Below are 19,670 nucleotides of genomic sequence, written 5' to 3'. Positions count from 1 at the left end.
ATAAGATCAAAATGAATAGGCCATTAAAAGAATAAATAACAAAATCAGCTTTTGCTTCCATTTCCAGAAATTTCTCCTCGCAGTTCTTTTTCCCTGCCACTAGATGTCCTCAGTCTCAGCCTAGCCTATGACTTGAAAGTGAAAGGAGAAGCAGCTCAGTGGTGACTTTATTTCTCTTTCACTCTGTTCTCTCTTCCTAGCAGCATGCTCCTTGCACATTACATGAACTGATTCAACCTACTTCTTCTGAGTCCAAGTCATCCCGGACGAGCCCCCCGACCTATATCTTGACGGTATGAGGATAAGCAGCACAGTGAGGAGCTCATCTCTCTGTCACTCTGCTCCTTCCACCTATCAGCATACTCCTTGCAAATTACATGAACTGATTCAGCCTACTTCTTCTGAGTCCAAGTTCTCCCGGACCAGCCCCCAACCTATATCTTGACAGTGAAAGGAGAAGCAGCACAGCGATGAGCTCATCTCTCTGTAACTCTGCTCTCTCCTCGTATCAACATGTTCATTTCTCATTAAATGAGCTGATTCAACCTACTACTTCTGAGTCCAAGTCATCCAGGACCAGCCCCCAACCTATATCTCGGCAGTGAAAGGAGAGGCAGCACAGTGATGAGCTCATCTCTCTGTCCCTCTGCTCCTCCTACCTATCAGCATACTCCTTGCAAATTACATGAAGTGATTCAGCCTACTTCTTCTGAGTCCAAGTCATCCCGGACCAACCCCCCACCTATATCTCGAAAGTGAAAGATGAAGCAGCACAGTGATCAACCCACTGCTTCTAAATCCAAGTCATCCCGGACCAGCCCCCAACCTATATCTCAAGAGTGAAAGGAGAAGCAGCTCAGTGATGAGCTCATCTCTCAGTCACTCTACTCCTTCATGCTATCAGCATACTGCATGCACATTACATGAACTGATTCAGCCTACTTCTTCTGAGTCCAAGTCATCCCGGACTAGCCCCCCAACCTATATCTCGACAGTTAAAGGGTAAGCAGCACAGTGAGGAGCTCATCTCTCTGTCACTCTGCTCCTTATACCTATCAGCATACTGCATGCAAATTACATGAACTGATTCAGCCTACTTCTTCTGAGTCCAAGTCATCCCGGACCAACCCCCCACCTATATCTCGAAAGTGAAAGGAGAAGCAGCACAGTTATCAACCTACTACTTCTGAGTCCAAGTCATCCAGGACGAGCCCCCCGACCTATATCTCGACGGTGAAAGGATAAGCAGCACAGTGAGGAGCTCATCTCTCTGTCACTCTGCTCCTTCCACCTATCAGCATACTCCTTGCAAATTACATGAACTGATTCAGCCTACTTCTTCTGAGGCCAAGTCATCCTAGACCAGCCCCCAACCTATATCTCGACAGTTAAAGGAGAGACAGCACATTGATTAGCTCATCTCCCTGTCACTCTGCTCTCTCCTATCAGCATACTCCTTGAAAATTACATGAACTGATTCAGCCTACTTCTTCTGAGCCCAAGTCATCCCGGAGCAGCCCCCAACCTATATCTTGAAATGTGAAAGGAGAAGCATCTCTGTCACTCTGTTCTCTCCTTCTATGACCATGCTCATTTTACATTACATGAACTGATTCAGCCAATTACTTCTGAGCGCAAGTCATCCCGCATACTCCTGGAAAATTACATGAATTAATTCAGCCTACTTCTTCTGAGCCCAAGTCATCCCAGACCAACACCCAACCTATATCTCGACAGTGAAAGAAGCAGCACAGTGATGAGCTTATCTCTGTCACTCTGCTCCTTCATCCTATCAACATGCTAATTGCATATTACATGAACTGATTCAAACCTACTTCTTCTGAGCCAAAGTCATATCTGACCCATCCCCAACTTATATCGACAGTGAAAGGAGAAGCAGCACAGTGATGAGCTCATTTCTCTGTCACTCTGCTTTCTCTTTCTTTCAGCATGCTCCTTGCACATTACATGAACTGATTAAGCTGCTGATCATTACTGCTTTTGAGCCCAAGTCATCCTGGACCATCCCCCAACATATATCTTAATAGTGAAAAGGAGACGCAGCACAGTGATGAGGTCATCTCTCTGCCACTCTGCTCTCTCCTTTTATTATCATTTTCTTTTAAAATTACATAAACTGATTCAACCTACTTCTTCTGAGCCCAAATCCTCCCAGACCAACACCCAACCTATATCTCGAAAGTGAAAGGAGAAGCAGCACAGTGATCAACCTACTACTTCTGAGTCCAAGTCATCCTGGACCAGCCCCCAACTTATATCTCGACAGTGAAAGGAGAAGCAGCACATTGATGAGCTAATTTCTCTGTCACTCTGCTCTCTCCTATCAGCATACTCCTTGCAAATTACATAAACTGATTCAAACCTACTTCTTCTGAGCCTAAGTCATCCTGAACCCACCCCTAACCTATATCTCGACAGTGAAAGGAGAAGCAGCACAGCGATCAACCTACTACTTCTGAGTCCAAGTCATCCCGGACCAGCCCCCAACTTATATCTCGACAGTGAAAGGAGAAGCAGCACAGTGATTAGCTCATCTGTCACTCTGCGCTCTCCTATCAGCATACTCGCAAACTTGCAAATTATATGAACTGATTCAAACCTACTTCTTCTGAGCCTAAAGCCCCGTACACACGCAACGATTATTGGCCGACCGATTGTCTGTCTTTTGTCCAGAGTTGTGTTTTGTTGGTTGGAATGTGCCTAGACTGCACACAAATTTTCTCACCCAACAAAAATCTACTTCAGAAGTGATGTCATGTGTTGGTTTGCTTTCTTTGTGTTCTTTCTTCTCTGAGCATACCCAGACTTGCTCGTAAGATTTTTCCCTGTCGAAATCTGTACTGACTGCACGAAAATCGGCCGTGTTTTGATGGCGGACAAAAATTTTATAGCCTGCACACCAGATTTTTTTCGGCCGAAAAGTCGGAGTTGGTTGTCGGAAGCATCATACTAACAAGCCGAAAATCAGCAGATCGTCGTCAGACGAAAATTCCCTGCCAATTTGCGACGCGTGTGTACGAGGCTTAAGTCATCCTGAACCCACCCCTAGCCTATATCTCAACAGTGAAAGGAGAAGCAGCACTGTGATCAATCTACTACTTCTGAGTCCAAGTCATCCCGGACCAGCCCCCAACTTATATCTCGACAATGAAAAAAGCAGCACAGTTTTGGGCTCATTTCTCTGTCACTCTGCTTTCTCCTCCTATCAGAATGCTCATTGCACATTACATGAGCTGATTCAGCCTACTGCTTTTGAGCCCAAGTCATCCCAGAACAACCCCCAACCTATATCTTGACAGCGAGAGACAAGGAGAAGCAGTACAGTGATAAGCTAATTTCTCTGTCACTTTCCTTTCTTCTATCATTGTTCTGTCTTCAAGTCAACACATGACCTGATTGGATCTTTGTACTGTTTCTTCCTTGCACACTCCAGTTATGCTATACGGGGACTGGCACCAGGTCCGATCCAAGCACTTACACTACTTGCATTTAAAAATACACTTAATAATGTTATAATGATCGCAGAGCTGCATTCATTTTTGTCTAAAGTGTAAGTTCGCCATTCAGGAAGAGTTTTAGAAAATCCCCTATGCAATTCTATATCCAATGAATAGTACATATCATAGCTAGAAATGGTGTAGGTCATCCCATTCCATATACAGCTGTTTTGGGTCCTCCAGGAAGGCCCCCCCCCCCATGCTGCTCTGTCTTCTCATTTGCAGCATGGGCTGAATTCCACTATATTGCACCCCCCAGTGGCCAACCTGGGCTGCTCAAACTGCACAGTGCATCCTCTCCCGGCTTCAGCTAACCTTAGTAGCAAATGCTCCGGGCTGTTCAAACTCCACGGGTGGGCAATGTGCTCAGCTAGAGAAGGGGATTGAGAAATGTTGACATGCAGAGTTTGTATCACCTGGAATAACAACAAATAAGATTAGCTGGAGCCAGGAGCACGCACGCAGTTTGAATGACCCAAAGCAGTCACTAGGGGGCATGATATAGGTGAAATTCATCTTGTTTTGCAAACAGCAGAAGGGAGAAGTAGGGGGGGGGGGGCAGCCCTTTTTTCTGGATAGGACCCAAAACAGCTGCATCTGGTATATATCTATCTCTCTCTCTCTCTCTCTCTCTATATATATATATATATATATATATATATATATATATATATATATATATATATATATATATATAACTATGTGAGGGGTGTACTCACTTTTGTGAGATACAATATCTCTCGCTCTCTCTCTCTGAGATTTCTGTGCTATTCCCAGACAGTCTGCCTTCTGGATTTGTTGACTTGCCAGCCATCTGGTCTTCTATGTGTGTGTGCATATACAGTATCTCACAAAAGTGAGTACACCCCTCACATTTCTGTAAATATTTTATTTTATCTTTTCATGTGACAACACTGAAGAAATGACACTTTGCTACAATGTAAAGTAGTGAGTGTACAGCTTGTATAACAGTGTAAATTTGCTGTCCCCTCAAAATAACTCCACACACAGCCGTTAATGTCTAAACCACTGGCAACAAAAGTAAGTACACCCCTAAGTGAAAATGTCCAAACCGGACCCAAAGTGTCAATATTTTGTGTGGCCACCATTATTTTCCAGCACTGCATTGACCCTCTTGGGCATGGAGTTTACCAGAGCTTCACAGGTTTCCACTGGAGTCCTCTTCCCCTCCTCCATGATGACATCACAGAGTTGGTGGATGTTAGAGACCTTGCGCTCCTCCACCTTCTGTTTGAGGATGCCCCACAGATGCTCAATAGGGTTTAGGTCTGGAGACATGCTTGGCCAGTCCATCACCTTTACCCTCAGCTTCATTAGCAAGGCAGTGGTCATCTTGGAGGTGTGTTTGGGGTGGTTATGTTGGAATATTGCCCTGCGGCCCAGTCTCCAAAGGGAGGGGATCATGCTCTGCTTCAGTATGTCACAGTACATGTTGGCATTCATGGTTCCCTCAATGAACTGTAGCTCCCCAGTGCCAGCAGCACTCATGCAGCCCCAGACCATGACACTCCCACCACCATGCCTGACTGTAGGAAGACACACTTGTTTTTGCGCTCCTCACCTGGTTGCCGCCACACACGCCTGACACCATCTGAACCAAATAAGTTTATCTTGGTCTCATCAGACCACAGGACATGGTTCCAGTAATCCATGTCCTTAGTCTGCTTGTCTTCAGCAAACTGTTTGCAGGCTTTCTTGGGCATCATCATTAGAAGAGGCTTCCTTCTGGGACAACAGCCATGCAGACCAATTTGATGCAGTGTGCAGCGTATGGTCTGAGCACTGACAGGCTGACCCCCCACTCCTTCCAACCTCAGCAGCAATGGGCATCTATTTCCCAAAGACAACCTCTGGATATGACGCTGAGCATGTGCACTCACCTTCTTTGGTCGACCATGGCAAGGCCTGTTAGTGGAACCTGTCCTGTTAAACTGCTGTTTGATCTTGGCCACCATGCTGCAGCTCAGTTTCAGGGTCTTGGCAATCTTCTTATAGCCTAGGCCATCTTTATGTAGAGCAACAATTCTTTTTTTCAGATCCTTAGAGAGTTCTTTGTCATGAGGTGCCATTCTGAACATCCAGTGACCAGTATGAGTAACGAGTCACATGACACCGGGGAAGGAAAATGGCTAATTGGGCCCAATTTTGACAGTTTCACTTAGGGGTGTACTCACTTTTGTTGCCAGCAGTTTAAACATTAATGGCTGTGTGCTGAGTTACTTTGAGGGGACAGCAAATTTACACTGTTATACAAGCTGTACACTCACTACTTTACATTGTAGCAAAGTGTCATGTCTTCAGTGTTGTCACATGAAAAGATAGAATAAAATATTTACAAAAACGTGAGGGGTGTACTCACTTTTGTGAGATGCTGTATATGCACACACATAGAAGACCAGATGGCTGGCAAGTCAACAAATCCAGAAGACAGACTGTCTGGGAATAACACAGAAATCTCAGAACTAGGGATAAGTGCTGTGATTTCAGAGGAAATTGATTTCACAACAATAGAATTGATTTTACAATTTTCGAAATTTTACCAGAGCCAAAACTCTTTCCCTCATATAATACTTAGGTAAAATTTGCTGGGAAAAGAAGATCTCCTTTTTTTTCTTTGCGCATAATTTTTTGTTTCCTTAGGGAGCATGTACTATTGGAAACTTATTTTACTTTTTTTTAGGTTTTTGTATTTGATCCTTATTGTTTACTTTTTTTTTTTTTTTTTTTTTAAACCTTTATTTTTCACTGTCTATGTACACCAATTAACCATAACATTACATTCACCTACCATTGGGCAGGTCCCCCATTTGCCACCAAAACAGCCCTGACCCATCAAGGCATGGACTCCACTAGGTCTCCTAAGGTATGCTGTGCTATCTGGCATCAAGCCGAATGGGGCCGCTCTGCAAGTGCCCCTCAACCACATGCAATTGTGGCACTCTAGTGATGGCTTCAAGGGGTTAAAGCGGGCTCTCTGAAGAGCAAACCAAACCACTTTAGGGGTTCATTCATATAGGCTGCAGGCTGTACTGTCCATCTGTAAAGTGATCTGGAGTTGACTGCTTTATCAGAGACAGTATGCTCATATGAAATTCCTTCATTGATATGCCATCTTTTAATTCTAAATACATTTTATGGTCAAAGTCTATGGGCCCCCTCCAAATTATTGAGTTTGGGTGTTTTCAATGAAGGGTAATGAAGGTTAACGCTAAAACATTTGAGACAATTGTGCGCCTCAAATCTTGTGGTAACAGTTTGGTGAAGACCCTTTTTTATTTCAGCATGACTGTGCCCCTGTGTACAAAGCCAGGTCCATAAAGACATGGGTTGACCAGTTTGGTGTGGAGGAACTCGAGAGTCCTTCACAGAGCCCAAACCACAACTCTACTGAAGGGCATGGGTTGACCAGTTTGGTGTGGAGGAACTCGAGAGTCCTTCACAGAGCCCAAACCACAACTCTACTGAAGGGCATGGGTTGACCAGTTTGGTGTGGAGGAACTCGAGAGTACTTCTTAGAGCCCAAACCACAACTCTACTGAAGGGCATGGGTTGACCAGTTTGGTGTGGAGGAACTCGAGAGTACTTCTTAGAGCCCAAACCACAACTCTACTGAAGGGCATGGGTTGACCAGTTTGGTGTGGAGGAACTTGAGAGTCCTTCACAGAGCCCAAACCACAACTCTACTGAAGGGCATGGGTTGACCAGTTTGGTGTGGAGGAACTCGACAGTCCTTCACAGAGCCCAGACCACAACTCTAGTGAAGAGATGTGTTAATACTACAGCATTTAAAGACATTTTACATAACTTTTGGTTAAGGTCCTTTAATCAGCATGACTCCTCCCTGTGTACAAAGCCAGATTCATAAAGACATAGGCTTACCAGTTTGATGTAGAGGAACTTGAGTCCTTCACAGAGCCCAAGTTACAAATCTACTAACGGGTTGTGTTGATACTACAGCCTACAAAGGCATTTTAGACAATTGTGCCAACCTTGCGGTACCAGTTTGGTCTTTTTTTTTGCTCCAGCATGACCACTTCCCATGTACAACGCCAAATCCATAAAGACATGGGATGAGCAGCTAGGTATGGAGGAATTCCAAGTGGCCTACACAGAGCCCTGACCTCAACACCTTTGGGCTTTATTAAAACACTGATTGCGAGCCAGGTCTTCTCCAACATCAAACTTGTAACAGTGTGGTGCTTTTTTTTTTCTAACATGACCATTTATCGTGTACAAAGCCAGCTGCTAAAAGACATGGGTGGATAAGTTTGGTGCGGAGGAATTTGGGAGTCCTTCACAGAGTCCTGACCTCAACTGAAGGTTTATGTTAATATTACAATATACAAATACATTTGGACCATTGTGCTTCCAACCTTGTGGTAACAGTGTAGTAAAAGTCCTTTCTCCTGCATGACTCCTCCCTGTGTATAATGCCAGGTCCATAGAGACATGGGTTCACCAGTTTGGTGTGGCGGAACTCAAGAGTCCTTCACAGAGCCCCAACTACAACTCTACTGAAGAGTTGTGTTAAGACTATAGCATTCAAATATATTTTAGACAATTGTGCTTCCAACCTTGTGGTAACAGTTTGGTAAAGGTCCTTTTTTTGCTCCAGCATGACCACTTCCCATGTACAATGCCAAATCCATAAAAACATGGGTTGACCAGCTTGGTATGGAGGAACTCAAGTGGCCTACACAGAGCCCTGACCTCAACACCTTTGGGCTTCATCGACACACTGATTGCGAGCCAGGTCTTCGCCAACATCAAACCTGTAACAGTGTGGTGCTTTTTTTGTTCTAAAGCCAGCTGCATAATGACATGGGTTGAAAAGTTTGGTGTGGAGGAACTCGGGAGTCCTTCACAGAGTCCTGACCTCAACCCTACTGAAGGTTTATGGTAATATTACAATATACAAGTACATTCGGACCATTGTGCTTCCAACCATGTGGTAACAATGTAGTGGAAGTCCTTTCTCCAGCATGACTGCTCCCTGTGTATAAAACTAGGTCCATAGAGACATGGGTTCACCAGTTTGGTGTGGCAGAAGTTACCTCACAAATACTCCATTGGCTGAATGGACACAACTTTCCACAGACACGCTCCAACATCTTGTAAAAAGCTTTCCCAGAAGAGTGGAGGTTATTATAGCTGCAAAGGTGGAGGTGGTCAACTCTATACCAATACCCATGGTTTTGGAATGGGATATCCAACAAGCTCATATAGGTCCACAAACGTTGGTATATAGAGAGCAGTGGTCTCCAAACTAGGGCTGGATGTGGACCTTTGCCTGCTTTTATCCGGCCCTTGAGGCACTGTTCTTTTCACTAATACAAACCGATGCCAACAATGGGACACGATTTCCTCTACTTATACCAGGAATGGGGCACTGATCCTCATACTAAAACCAATGATGGGGCATTGTTTAAGCCCATTGACGTTTGGGCATTTTCTACTCCCACTGACCACAGTCTGCCCCCCCTAAAGCCTGAAGGACAGTAAACTGCCCCTTTGGAGCCCCCTACACACATATATATATATATGTGTGTAGTTTTTACCTTCATATTCTCTTGTGTTAAAGGGCTTCTAACCTGCCAGTAGTGAATTTGGAATGGTTTTGAGGACAGCAGAGATACAATTGGAAGCTATCCCTTTGATTTACTAAACTAGGTCAAGAAAATGGGATTAGGAAGACTTTTTTTTGCAGTGAATGACAACGAAACTGGAGATTTGGGGTGTTTTTGAAGCATATGTTAGAAGATAACTGTTACACCGGATTGATATGATCAAAACTAAAACTAGACAGCAGGATTATGGACTAGAAAGATTAGCTATGGAGCAAAAGATAACTTTATACGTAATCCCAGAGACCAAAATAAAGCAGCCTTGCTGGTATTTACTGTGAGAATTTACTGTTATTTGTAAAGAAATAGAAAGTACATGTTCACAAAAAAACTGAATTTATGCAAATATATTTGTAATTTGTCTTCACATAAGAGTTGTCCATGCCACATAATTTAACCACTTGAACACTTACATTGTTTTGCCCCTTGTGGACTTGATCGATGTTTACTTTTTATTGATCTTTCAAAAAGGTTTTCAAACACAAATACGTATATTACAAATTAAAAGGAGAGAATCCAATAAATACTACAATTCTACCTCCAGTATCAATATGTCAATCATTGGATAATAAATACAATTATATTATCTAAAAAAAGAATAAAAATAAAAAAATGTTTAATTAATTTTTACATGCTTTGGGCCAGGTTCGTTAGAGATAATTTTGTCAATAATTAAGATAAAGTATTGAGTACATTTTTTTCTGGAGGGGAGGGGGGGGGGACAATTTTTTTTTTTGGAATATTATCTTAGATTCTTTTCAATGTAACAAGATGCAAGAAATTTTTTTTTTCTTCTTTTGACCGGTGTTGGTTTTGGAAGACATAAATTTGTTGTAATCAATAGTTACATTCTTGCTATGGGTACATTTATTTTTTGATAATATTGTCATTAATTAGGATAACAAAGTATTGAATCCTTTTTTTTTTTTTTTTTGATTTTCAATGTAACCAGTCTCGGTTCACACTGCAGCGGCACGACTCTCGGGGCGACCTGTGAAGTCGCGTGCACCGCGACTTCGGCACGACTTGCACGGACATCCTAAAATGAATGTCTATGCAAGTCGCTCCAGGTCGCCCCGAAGAAGTACAGGACCCTTTTTCATAAGTCGGAGCGACTTGTGTCGCTCCTATTAGAACGGCTCCTGTACCACACAATGGGAGAGCGACGGACCGCGACTTGTCAGGCTGACAAGTCGCAGTCCAAGTCGGACTAGTGTGAATGGAGTCTTAGACAAAGAGATGTATCAAAATGTTATTTTTTTTACCAGTTTTAGTGTTGGAAAAAGTAATTTTGTTGTAATTTATTTATACATCCCTGCTATGGGCCTGTTTAGTTAGGCTGGTTATGTATAATTTTGTCATTAATTAGGATAAACTATTTATATTCCTTTTTTCTTTTTTTTTGGGGGGGGGGGGGGTACAGAAATTTTTGTCTGACAAAAAATGTATTTTCAACATAATCTTTACAGAAAAACGTTTTTTAATTATATTTTGTTTGGGTGGGGGGCAAACTAGATTATTATTATTTATTTTTTATTTTTTGCACTATTGTCTTACAATAATTATTTTATTTTTAATGTAATCTCTAGACAAAGATGTAACGTTTTTTTTTCTTTTAACCAGTGTTAGTTCTTTAGTTTTGAAAAAAATGATTTTGTTGTAATCAATGTATACATCCCTGCTATGGGCCTTTTTACATAGCATAGCAATAATGCTGTTAATAAAGAGAGATGACCAGGGAGTAAATTAGTAAATTCTGTGGATATCGGACAGCCTATGCCCATCCTTTGTGGAGAACTCAATGACGACACAGGAGGGGTGCAGGCTGTCGGACATCTACAGAAGTCTACAGAATGTTTATGGTGATGACCTCATTGACAAGAGCAATGTCCTGCCATTGATGAATCTTGTCTATGGTGTAATCTCTGTAAACATTCTGTAACCTTCTGTGGACGTTGGACAGCCTATGCCCATCCTTTGTGGAGAACTCAATGACGACACAGGAGGGGTGCAGGCTGTTGGACATCTACAGAAGTCTACAGAATGTTTATGGTGATGACCTCATTGACAAGAGCAATGTCCTGCCATTTATGACTCTTGTCTATGGTGTAATCTCTGTAAACATTCTGTAGCCTTCTGTGGATGTTGGACAGCCTATGCCCATCCTTTGTGGAGAACTCAATGATGACACAGGAGGGGTGCAGGCTGTCGGACATCTACAGAAGTCTACAGAATGTTTAAGGAGATGACACCATTGACAAGAGCAATGTCCTGCCATTGGTGTAATCTCTGTAAACATTCTGTAGCCTTCTGTGGATATCGAACAGCCTACGCCCATCCTTTCTCGAGAATTCAATGACGACACAGGAGGGGTGCAGGCTGTCGGACATCTACTGGAGTCTACAGAATGTTTAAGGAGATGACACCATTGACAAGAGCAATGTCCTGCCATTAGTGACTCTTGTCAATGGTGTCATCTCTGTAAACATTTTGTAGCCCTCTGTGGATGTTGGACAGCCTACACCCATCCTTTGTCAAGAACTCAATGAAGACACAGGAGGGGTGCAGGCTGTTGGGACTTCTACAGAAGTCTACAGAATGTTTAAGGAAATTACACCATTGACAAGAGCAATGTCCTGCCATTGGTGACTCTTGTCAATGGTGTCATCTCTGTAAAAATTCTGTAGCCTTCTGTGGGTGTTAGACCTCTCCTTTGTCAATAACTCAATGATGACATGTTGCTTCTGCTTGGAACCCATTATTTACTGGCAATGAAAAGGAAGAAGAATTATTATAGAAGAGTTACTCTACCAACATGGACGTTATGCCCACGTTTGCATTACTTTCAGTGCACCCCTCATCATTCCTTGTGTGTTGCTTCGATTTCAGGTTAATTTAGACACAAGTCAAGGAAACTGTGGAAATCTTTTCAAAGAAAAAAAAGGGGGGGGGGGATAAAAGGGATGGAGTCATCTAGTCGTTGATAGGCAGTGCCTCATACAAAGTCCCAAACTTTTTCTTGTTCTTGTGGAAATCTTTTGTCATGAGTCCAAATAAACTGTCCAAATACCACCTCAAATTCTGATATCAATAAGATAACCTTTGGGTTCCAATATCCATCTTCCTGCCTCCCAAGCAAAAAAAAAAAAAACTTGGCCGGAGATCTTACTCTATCCAAAACTAAAAAAGTTTTGGCTTTTTATACTCTTTGAAATAATAAGCACTTTAAGTTGAAAAAAAAAAAAAAACCTCATATACTGTATTTCAGAACATTTTATATCTGCTTTGCCTTGGCACAAAATGCAAAATAATTGAAGGTGAACAGGCCATGAATCAATAAAGATGATTATATTTCAACCCAGTACTCATTTTATTTCCTGCTATATCTACTGTGTTTTATGGCATTACTAAATATCTTATTTTTTTTTTTCTCCTGTTCTTAATTGCAGGTGCCTTGAAGAGTCCGCTGAGCCGAACAGCCCTGACATTGGTCGGGGTGAGTGCCTGCGTCTTGGCTGTGGTGTGTGGGTCGCAAATATCCTGCCCACTTACAGTGAAGGTCACACTACATGTGCCAGAGCATTTCATCGCCGATGGTGAGAGAGTGGAGGGAACATCAGAGTCAGGTTCTACACCAGCCATTCTCAACCAGGGTTCCTTAAGAGGTTGTTGGGGTTCCTTGAGCTGTGGCTGACTGACCTCTCATTGGATAGTGCCTGCAGGGCTGGATCTAGCCAATCTGATCTGGGGGTGCAATAATAAAAGTCAGGGGGCATAATGCCAATAGTGGGACCAAGATGCAGGAAACCAGTATTCCCTGCTCACTGGACATACCTCTATGCTACCAGTTACTACTCAGGAGTAACATCTGACAGATAGTGCAGAGGCAGTGCAGGAGTTAAACAGGAACCCTAGTATGTATTAGGCTGTCATTCGATTAGGATTATCAGAGTCCCCTTTTACTTCGAGAGTTCTCATCAGAGCCCTTCTTTACATCAGGATGCCCCACAGAGTGCCTTTTTCACCAGGTGTCCCATCACAGTGCCCCTTTACATCTGTTGTCCCTATACAGTATGAGTGCCCCTTACATCAGTTGTCCTCATCAGTGTCCCTCTAACATCAAATGTCCCCATCAGAGTGCCTCCTTACTTCAAATGTCCTCATCAGAGTGCCCCCTTACATTAATTGTCCCCATATGAGTGCACCTTATATCAATTGACCCCATATGAGTCCACCTTATATCAATTGTCCTCATCAGAGTGCCCCCTTACATCAATTGTCCCCATATGAGTCCTCATCAGAGTGCAGAATCCTTACATAAACTCTTCACGCCCTTACATCTATTGCCCCATCAGAGTCCCCCTATTATCAAATTTCCCCATCAGAGTGACCCTTAGATCAGGTTTCCCATCAGAGTGCCCCCTTACATCAATTGTCCCCATATGAGTGCTCATCAGAGTGCCCCCTTACATTAATTGTCTCCATATGAGTCCTCATCAGAGTGCCCCCTAACAAACTCTTCTCGCCAGAGTGTCCCTTACATCAATTGCCCCATCAGAGTCCCCCTATCATCAAATGTCCCCATCAATCAGAGTGCCCCCTTACTTTAGATGTCCCCATCAGAGTTCCCCCTTATATCAGGTGTCCCATCAGAGTGCCCTTTTACATCAGTTGTCCCCATATGAGTGCCCCTTATAACAATTGCCCCCATCAGAGTTCCCTCCTACATAAACTGTTCACACCAGAGTGCCCCCTTACATCAATTGCCCTATCAGAATCCCCTTTCCATCAAATGTCCCCATCAGAGTACCACTTAATGTCCCAATCAAAGTCTCCCTTACTTCAGATGCCCCCTTACATCAATTGTTCCCATATGAGTGCACCTTATATCAATTGTTCTCATCAGAGTGCCCCCTTACATCAATTGTCCCCATATGAGTCCTCATCAGAGTGACCCCTTACATAAACACTTCACGCCAGAGTGCCCCTTACATCAATTGCCCCATCAGAGTCCCCCTATCATCAAATGTCCATCAGAGTGCCCCTTATATCAATGTCCCCATCAGAGTTCCCTCTTACATAAACTGTTCACACCAGAGTGCCCCCTTGCATCAATTGCCCTATTAGAATCCCCCTAACATCAAATGTCCCCATCAGAGTGCCCCCTTACTTTCGATGTCCTCATCAGAGTGCCCCCTTACATCAGGTGTCCCATCAGAGTGCCCTTTTACCTCAGTTGTCCCCATATGAGTGCCCCTTATAACCATTGTCCCCATCAGAGTTCCCTCTTACATAAACTGTTCACACAAGAGTGCCCCCTTACATCAATTGCCCTATCAGAATCCCCCTAACATCAAATGTCCCCATCAGAGTACCCCTTATATCAATGTCCCAATCAAAGTCTCCCTTACTTCAGATGTCCCCAGATAGTCCCCTTTATGCCGAATATCCCCATCAGAGTTCCCCTTACATTAAGGACCGGGCCTATTTCTGACACATGTTTACAAGTTAAAATCAGTATTTATTTTTGGAAATGTAGTTCCAAAACCTCTGGGGTGCCAAGGTTCGCCATCACTGTTCTAGGGGATGTAGTTTTTTTGTGGTTTTATTTAATTTAGGGATGGGAGAAGGGAAGGGTGGGATACTCCAACTTGAACTGTTCACATTAGATGAGGACTCCTGTCTGAAGATGCAGCCAGGCTGCCGATTCACCTTGCCACTTAGATGAATTTAGAATGAAGTCTCTGTTTGGGTGACTTGTTAGGATGAATTATCTTCGGGATACACTTGTTGACATCAGTCCTCTGACTAGCCTACACCGGGGTGGCCCCCCTCAGTTCAGGCCCCTAGACACGATCCCCTGTACCCACAATACTGTTTTGAGGGTCTCCAGTGTCCCTAGCCCCTCAGTCAGCTCTCCTTGACCTCTGGGTTCAGCTCCTTCCTTCTGGTCCCCAGGCCGACTGCCTGTGACCACATGCCACTGCTACAGAGGAGGCAGCAACCACCCTCCCTCCGGTACTCTGCTCACCAGCCAAAGACCCCGCAGCACATGTGCTACTGGCTTTTATACCACATCCCACAATGCACCAACACAATCAATCTGTGCCAATCACTGGAGCTGGATAAAAGCCTGTGTACCCATTGGTCAGATTTCCCCCACTGTCCAATATGCCTCCCTATTGGACCAGTGTGAATACTCCCTAGACCAGATCAAATCACAAACTGAGCACCATGAGCAGACCTAACTCATAGATCCTGCTCTCTATAGAATAGAATAGAATATAGAATTTGCCTGCTGCTCCTCTGATAGGCAGACAGAGCCAAAAACTATAATCACTCACTAGCACCTACCTAGGATGTTGCTACACTCACCCCCCCACCAAACCGAGCCATGTCCTCACTAGCACCTACCTAGGAGATTGCTACACTCACCCCCCACCAAACCGAGCCATGTCCTCACTAACACCTACCTTGGAGGTTGCTACACTCACCCCCGCCAAACCAAGCCATGTCTTCACTAGCACCTACCTAGGACGTTGCTACACTCACCCCCTGCCAAACCGAGCCATGTCCTCACAAACACCTACCTAGGAGGTTGCTACACTCACCCCCCACCAAACCGAGCCATGTCCCCACTAGCACCTACCTAGGAGGGTGCTACACTCACCCCCCGCCAAACCGAGCCATGTCCTCACTAGCATCTACCTAGGAGTGTGCTACACTCACCCCCGCCAAACCAAGCCATGTCTTCACTAGCACCTACCTAGGACGTTGCTACACTCACCCCCTGCCAAACCGAGCCATGTCCTCACAAACACCTACCTAGGAGGTTGCTACACTCACCCCCCACCAAACCGAGCCATGTCCTCACTAGCACCTACCTAGGAGGTTGCTACACTCACCCCCCACCAAACCGAGCCATGTCCTCACTAGCACCTACCTAGGAGGTTGCTACACTCACCCCCCACCAAACCGAGCCATGTCCTCACTAGCACCTGCCTAGGAGGTTGCTACACTCACCCCCCCACCAAACCAAGCCATGTCCTCACTAGCACCTACCTAGGAGGTTGCTGCACTCACCCCCCGCCAAACCGAGCCATGTCCTCACTAGCACCTACCTAGGAGGGTGCTACATGTATATTTTAGAAGTCACATTTCTGTGGACACCGGGCGCTCCTTCCCTTTTTATCTAAGTCAGCCAATCAGAGGAAGCCTTGTATTCATTCATAGAATACAAATCTTCCAGTGAATGGATGGGCAGCGCTCAGCCCGATTCCATTTCTTTTGGGAGTGGGACAGGAAGTCCCAGTCTCACAGCTGGAACCCGGCGCTGTATACTGTATAGATGAGGCTACATGCAGTATATACAGAGCGCCCCCAGCAAGTGCACCTGTGCAGGAAATACGTTTGGGCCAGCTTGGCCCGTGCAAACTATTTAAAAGGGATGTTAAATGTGGAGCTAGGCTTTAAATAATATATTCATGAATACAGAGCCATATTAATTTTATATCTGCGTGAAGTTCAGCTTTAAATTTCATTCGGCGCCCTTCTTTTTACAATCTACCTGACTCTGATTAACTGAGAAAGCCGAAGGGGTACTTGTCTTTTTATGAAAGGACCTTGCAGTATCGGGGCACTATAATTTCGACTGGCAGGTCTTTGGATGCCCTATAAATCAGCGTTTTTTTTCCCGTGCAATCAGCTGCGTCTCCTTCACCACAAAACGACCCAGCAAATGGCCTTTGTTTAACATATTATAAATATCCCGTATAAAATATCAGACAGAAATCTCATTATAATCAGCGGCACGGCAACAAAGGTAAATTGTAGGCTTTTAACAATAAGATATTGCCGAAGTTTTTTTGCTGAAGAAAATGTACAGTGCTACACTAATGGAACAATAACTACATGCTACTCCAGATATTTACCCGAAATAAAAGCAAGAAAGGCTGCAGAAAACACATAAAAGCAATTGTTTAATGCTAGGTGCGGCGAAACGCACAGCCAGCCATGCCTTGTGGAGGTAATCAGCTTTTCCCTATCTTAGGCTTTTCTGTACAATTATTTTTAATGATTGCCCATTATTCCTCAACATGCTGAACTGTCAAGCGATATGAGTCTATAAAGCATTAATTCTCAGTGGTTGTTATGCCGTATATTTTCTCCTTTTGGAAACGCAATTAAAACCGCCGAAGGGCTCCTTAACTGTGGAGGATCCCAGTGATTTCGCCGGAAGGCAATTTTAGTCATCAGGAAATTAAGTGGAACTTTCAGTAACTTTAGACATCTTCGGAAATATGTTTCATACAAACCCGATTCCTAAAAAGTTGGGACGCTGGACAAATTGTGAATAAAAACAGAATGCAATGATGTGGAAGTTTCAAATTTCTATATTTTATTCAGAATACAACATAGATGACATATTAAATGTTTAAACTGAGAAAATGTATCATTTTAAAGGAAAAATAAGTTGATTTTAAATTTCATGGCATCAGCACATCTCAAAAAAGTTGGGACAAGGCCATGTTTAGCACTGTGTGGCCTCCCCTATTCTTTTTATAACAGTCTGCAAACGTCTGGGGACTGAGGAGACAAGTTGCTGAAGTTTAGGAATAGGAATGTTGTCCCATTCTTGTCTAATACAGGCTTCTAGTTGCTCAACTGTCTTAGGTCTTCTTTGTTACATCTTCCTCTTTATGATGCACCAAATGTTTTCTATGAGTGAAAGGTCTGGACTGCAGGCTGGCCATTTCAGTACCCGGATCCTTCTTCTACGCAGCCATGATGTTGTAATTGATGCAGTATGTGGTCTGGCATTGTCATGTTGGAAAATGCAAGGTCTTCCCTGAAAGAGACGACGTCTGGATGGGAGCATATGTTGTTCTCGAACTTGGATATACCTTTCAGCATTGATGGTGCCTTTCCAGATGTGTAAGCTGCTCATGCCACACGCTCTCATGCCACCCCATACCATCAGAGATGCCGGCTTCTGAACTGAGCGCTGATAACAACTTGAGTTGTCCTTGTCCTCTTTAGTCCGGATGACATGATGTCCCAGTTTTCCACAAAGAACTTCAAATTTTGATTTGTCTGACCACAGAACAGTTTTTCCACTTTGCCACAGACCATTTTAAATGAGCCTTGGCCCAGAGAAAACGCCTACGCTTCTGGATCATGTTTAGATATGGCTTCTTTTTTGGCCTATAGTGTTTTAGCCGGCAACGGTGAATGGCACTGTGGATTGTGTTCACCGACAATGTTTTCTGGAAGTATGCCTGAGCCCATGTTGTGATTTCCATTACAGTAGCATTCCTGCATGTGATGCAGTGCCGTCTAAGGGCCCGAAGATCACCGCCATCCAGTATGGTTTTCCGGCCTTGACCCTTACGCACAGAGATTGTTCCAGATTCTCTGAATCTTTGGATGATATTATGCACTGTAGATGATGATAACTTCAAACTCTTTGCAATTTTTCTCTGAGAAACTCCTTTCTGATATTGCTCCATTATTTTTCCCCACAGCATTGGGGGAATTGGTGATCCTCTGCCCATCCTGACTTCTGAGGAACACTGCCACTCAGAGGCTCTTTTTATACCCAATCATGTTACCAATTGACCTAATAAGTTGCAAATTGGTCCTCCAGCTGTTCCATATATGTACATTTAACTTTTCCGGCCTCTTATTGCTACCTGCCCCAACTTTTTTGGAATGTGTAGCTCTCATGAAATCCAAAATGGGCCAATATTTGGCATGACATTTCAAAATGTCTCACTTTCCACATTTGATAAGTTATCTATATTATATTGTCAATAGAATATAAGTTTATGAGATTTGCCAATTAGTCTATTCCTTTTTTACTCACAATTTGTACAGTGTCCCAACTTTTTTGGAATTGGGTTGGAATTCTGCATAAAGAAGTAATGACTATCATGCTTGAGCTGCAGTCCAGTGACTTTGACTAGGGTGAGATGATGTCATCAGTCTGCTGCAGGCAGGTGAAGCCTGCTTACCCCACTGTAGGTGGCGCTCAACTGGAGAGGAAGCTGTAGAGGAAGTCAAGAGGAACTGAGTTTCTCTATGGTTCCCTTGGTTTTCTGGGGCAGTGTTCCGATTGGCTACGCTGCATCCAGGTGACTCTGCCCCCAGGTTCTGGCAAGCATTTTGCAAAGTGGCTAGTATAGGGAGGGCTTACACATCTGTCAAGGACAGCACTAGGTAGGCAGTGGGGCAAGAGCAGGGACTATGCCTACACCTCCTCAAGCTCCCTCTTGGGTTGGACCGGCCACATCGTACTCCACCTCCCTGGGCAAGCACTCTCTCTAGCTTGGGCCTACTACTGCTAAATCTTCCCTGAATTGACTGAGTTCCCGGTCGGGCATTCCTCCAATGTTGTATTGTTCTGCAAATTCTTTAATACATTGTTTTCTACACTTCGGGCCTCAATGTTTTTACTGCCTTGCCCCACGCTGTAAATACCCCATAGGTGGAAGAAGGCATTTCCTCA

At 43.9% G+C, this 19,670-nt stretch overlaps 1 protein-coding gene across 2 annotated transcripts in view; it reads left to right on the top strand.

The window, feature by feature from the left end:
• ASTN2 (astrotactin 2) overlaps positions 1-19,670 on the top strand; it is a 409,628-nt gene that overhangs the window by 155,104 nt on the left and 234,854 nt on the right. For both annotated transcript variants that reach the window (XM_082263954.1, XM_082263953.1), the window contains one exon: positions 12,613-12,759. In XM_082263954.1, the coding sequence (XP_082120080.1) occupies positions 12,613-12,759 (147 nt within the window). The remainder of the gene's footprint in view (positions 1-12,612; positions 12,760-19,670) is intronic.

The sequence above is a fragment of the Pelophylax lessonae genome, assembly GCF_965119305.1.
Source record: "Pelophylax lessonae genome assembly, chromosome: 7".
Taxonomy (NCBI): domain Eukaryota; kingdom Metazoa; phylum Chordata; class Amphibia; order Anura; family Ranidae; genus Pelophylax; species Pelophylax lessonae.
This window is presented reverse-complemented; position numbering and strand designations above follow the sequence as displayed.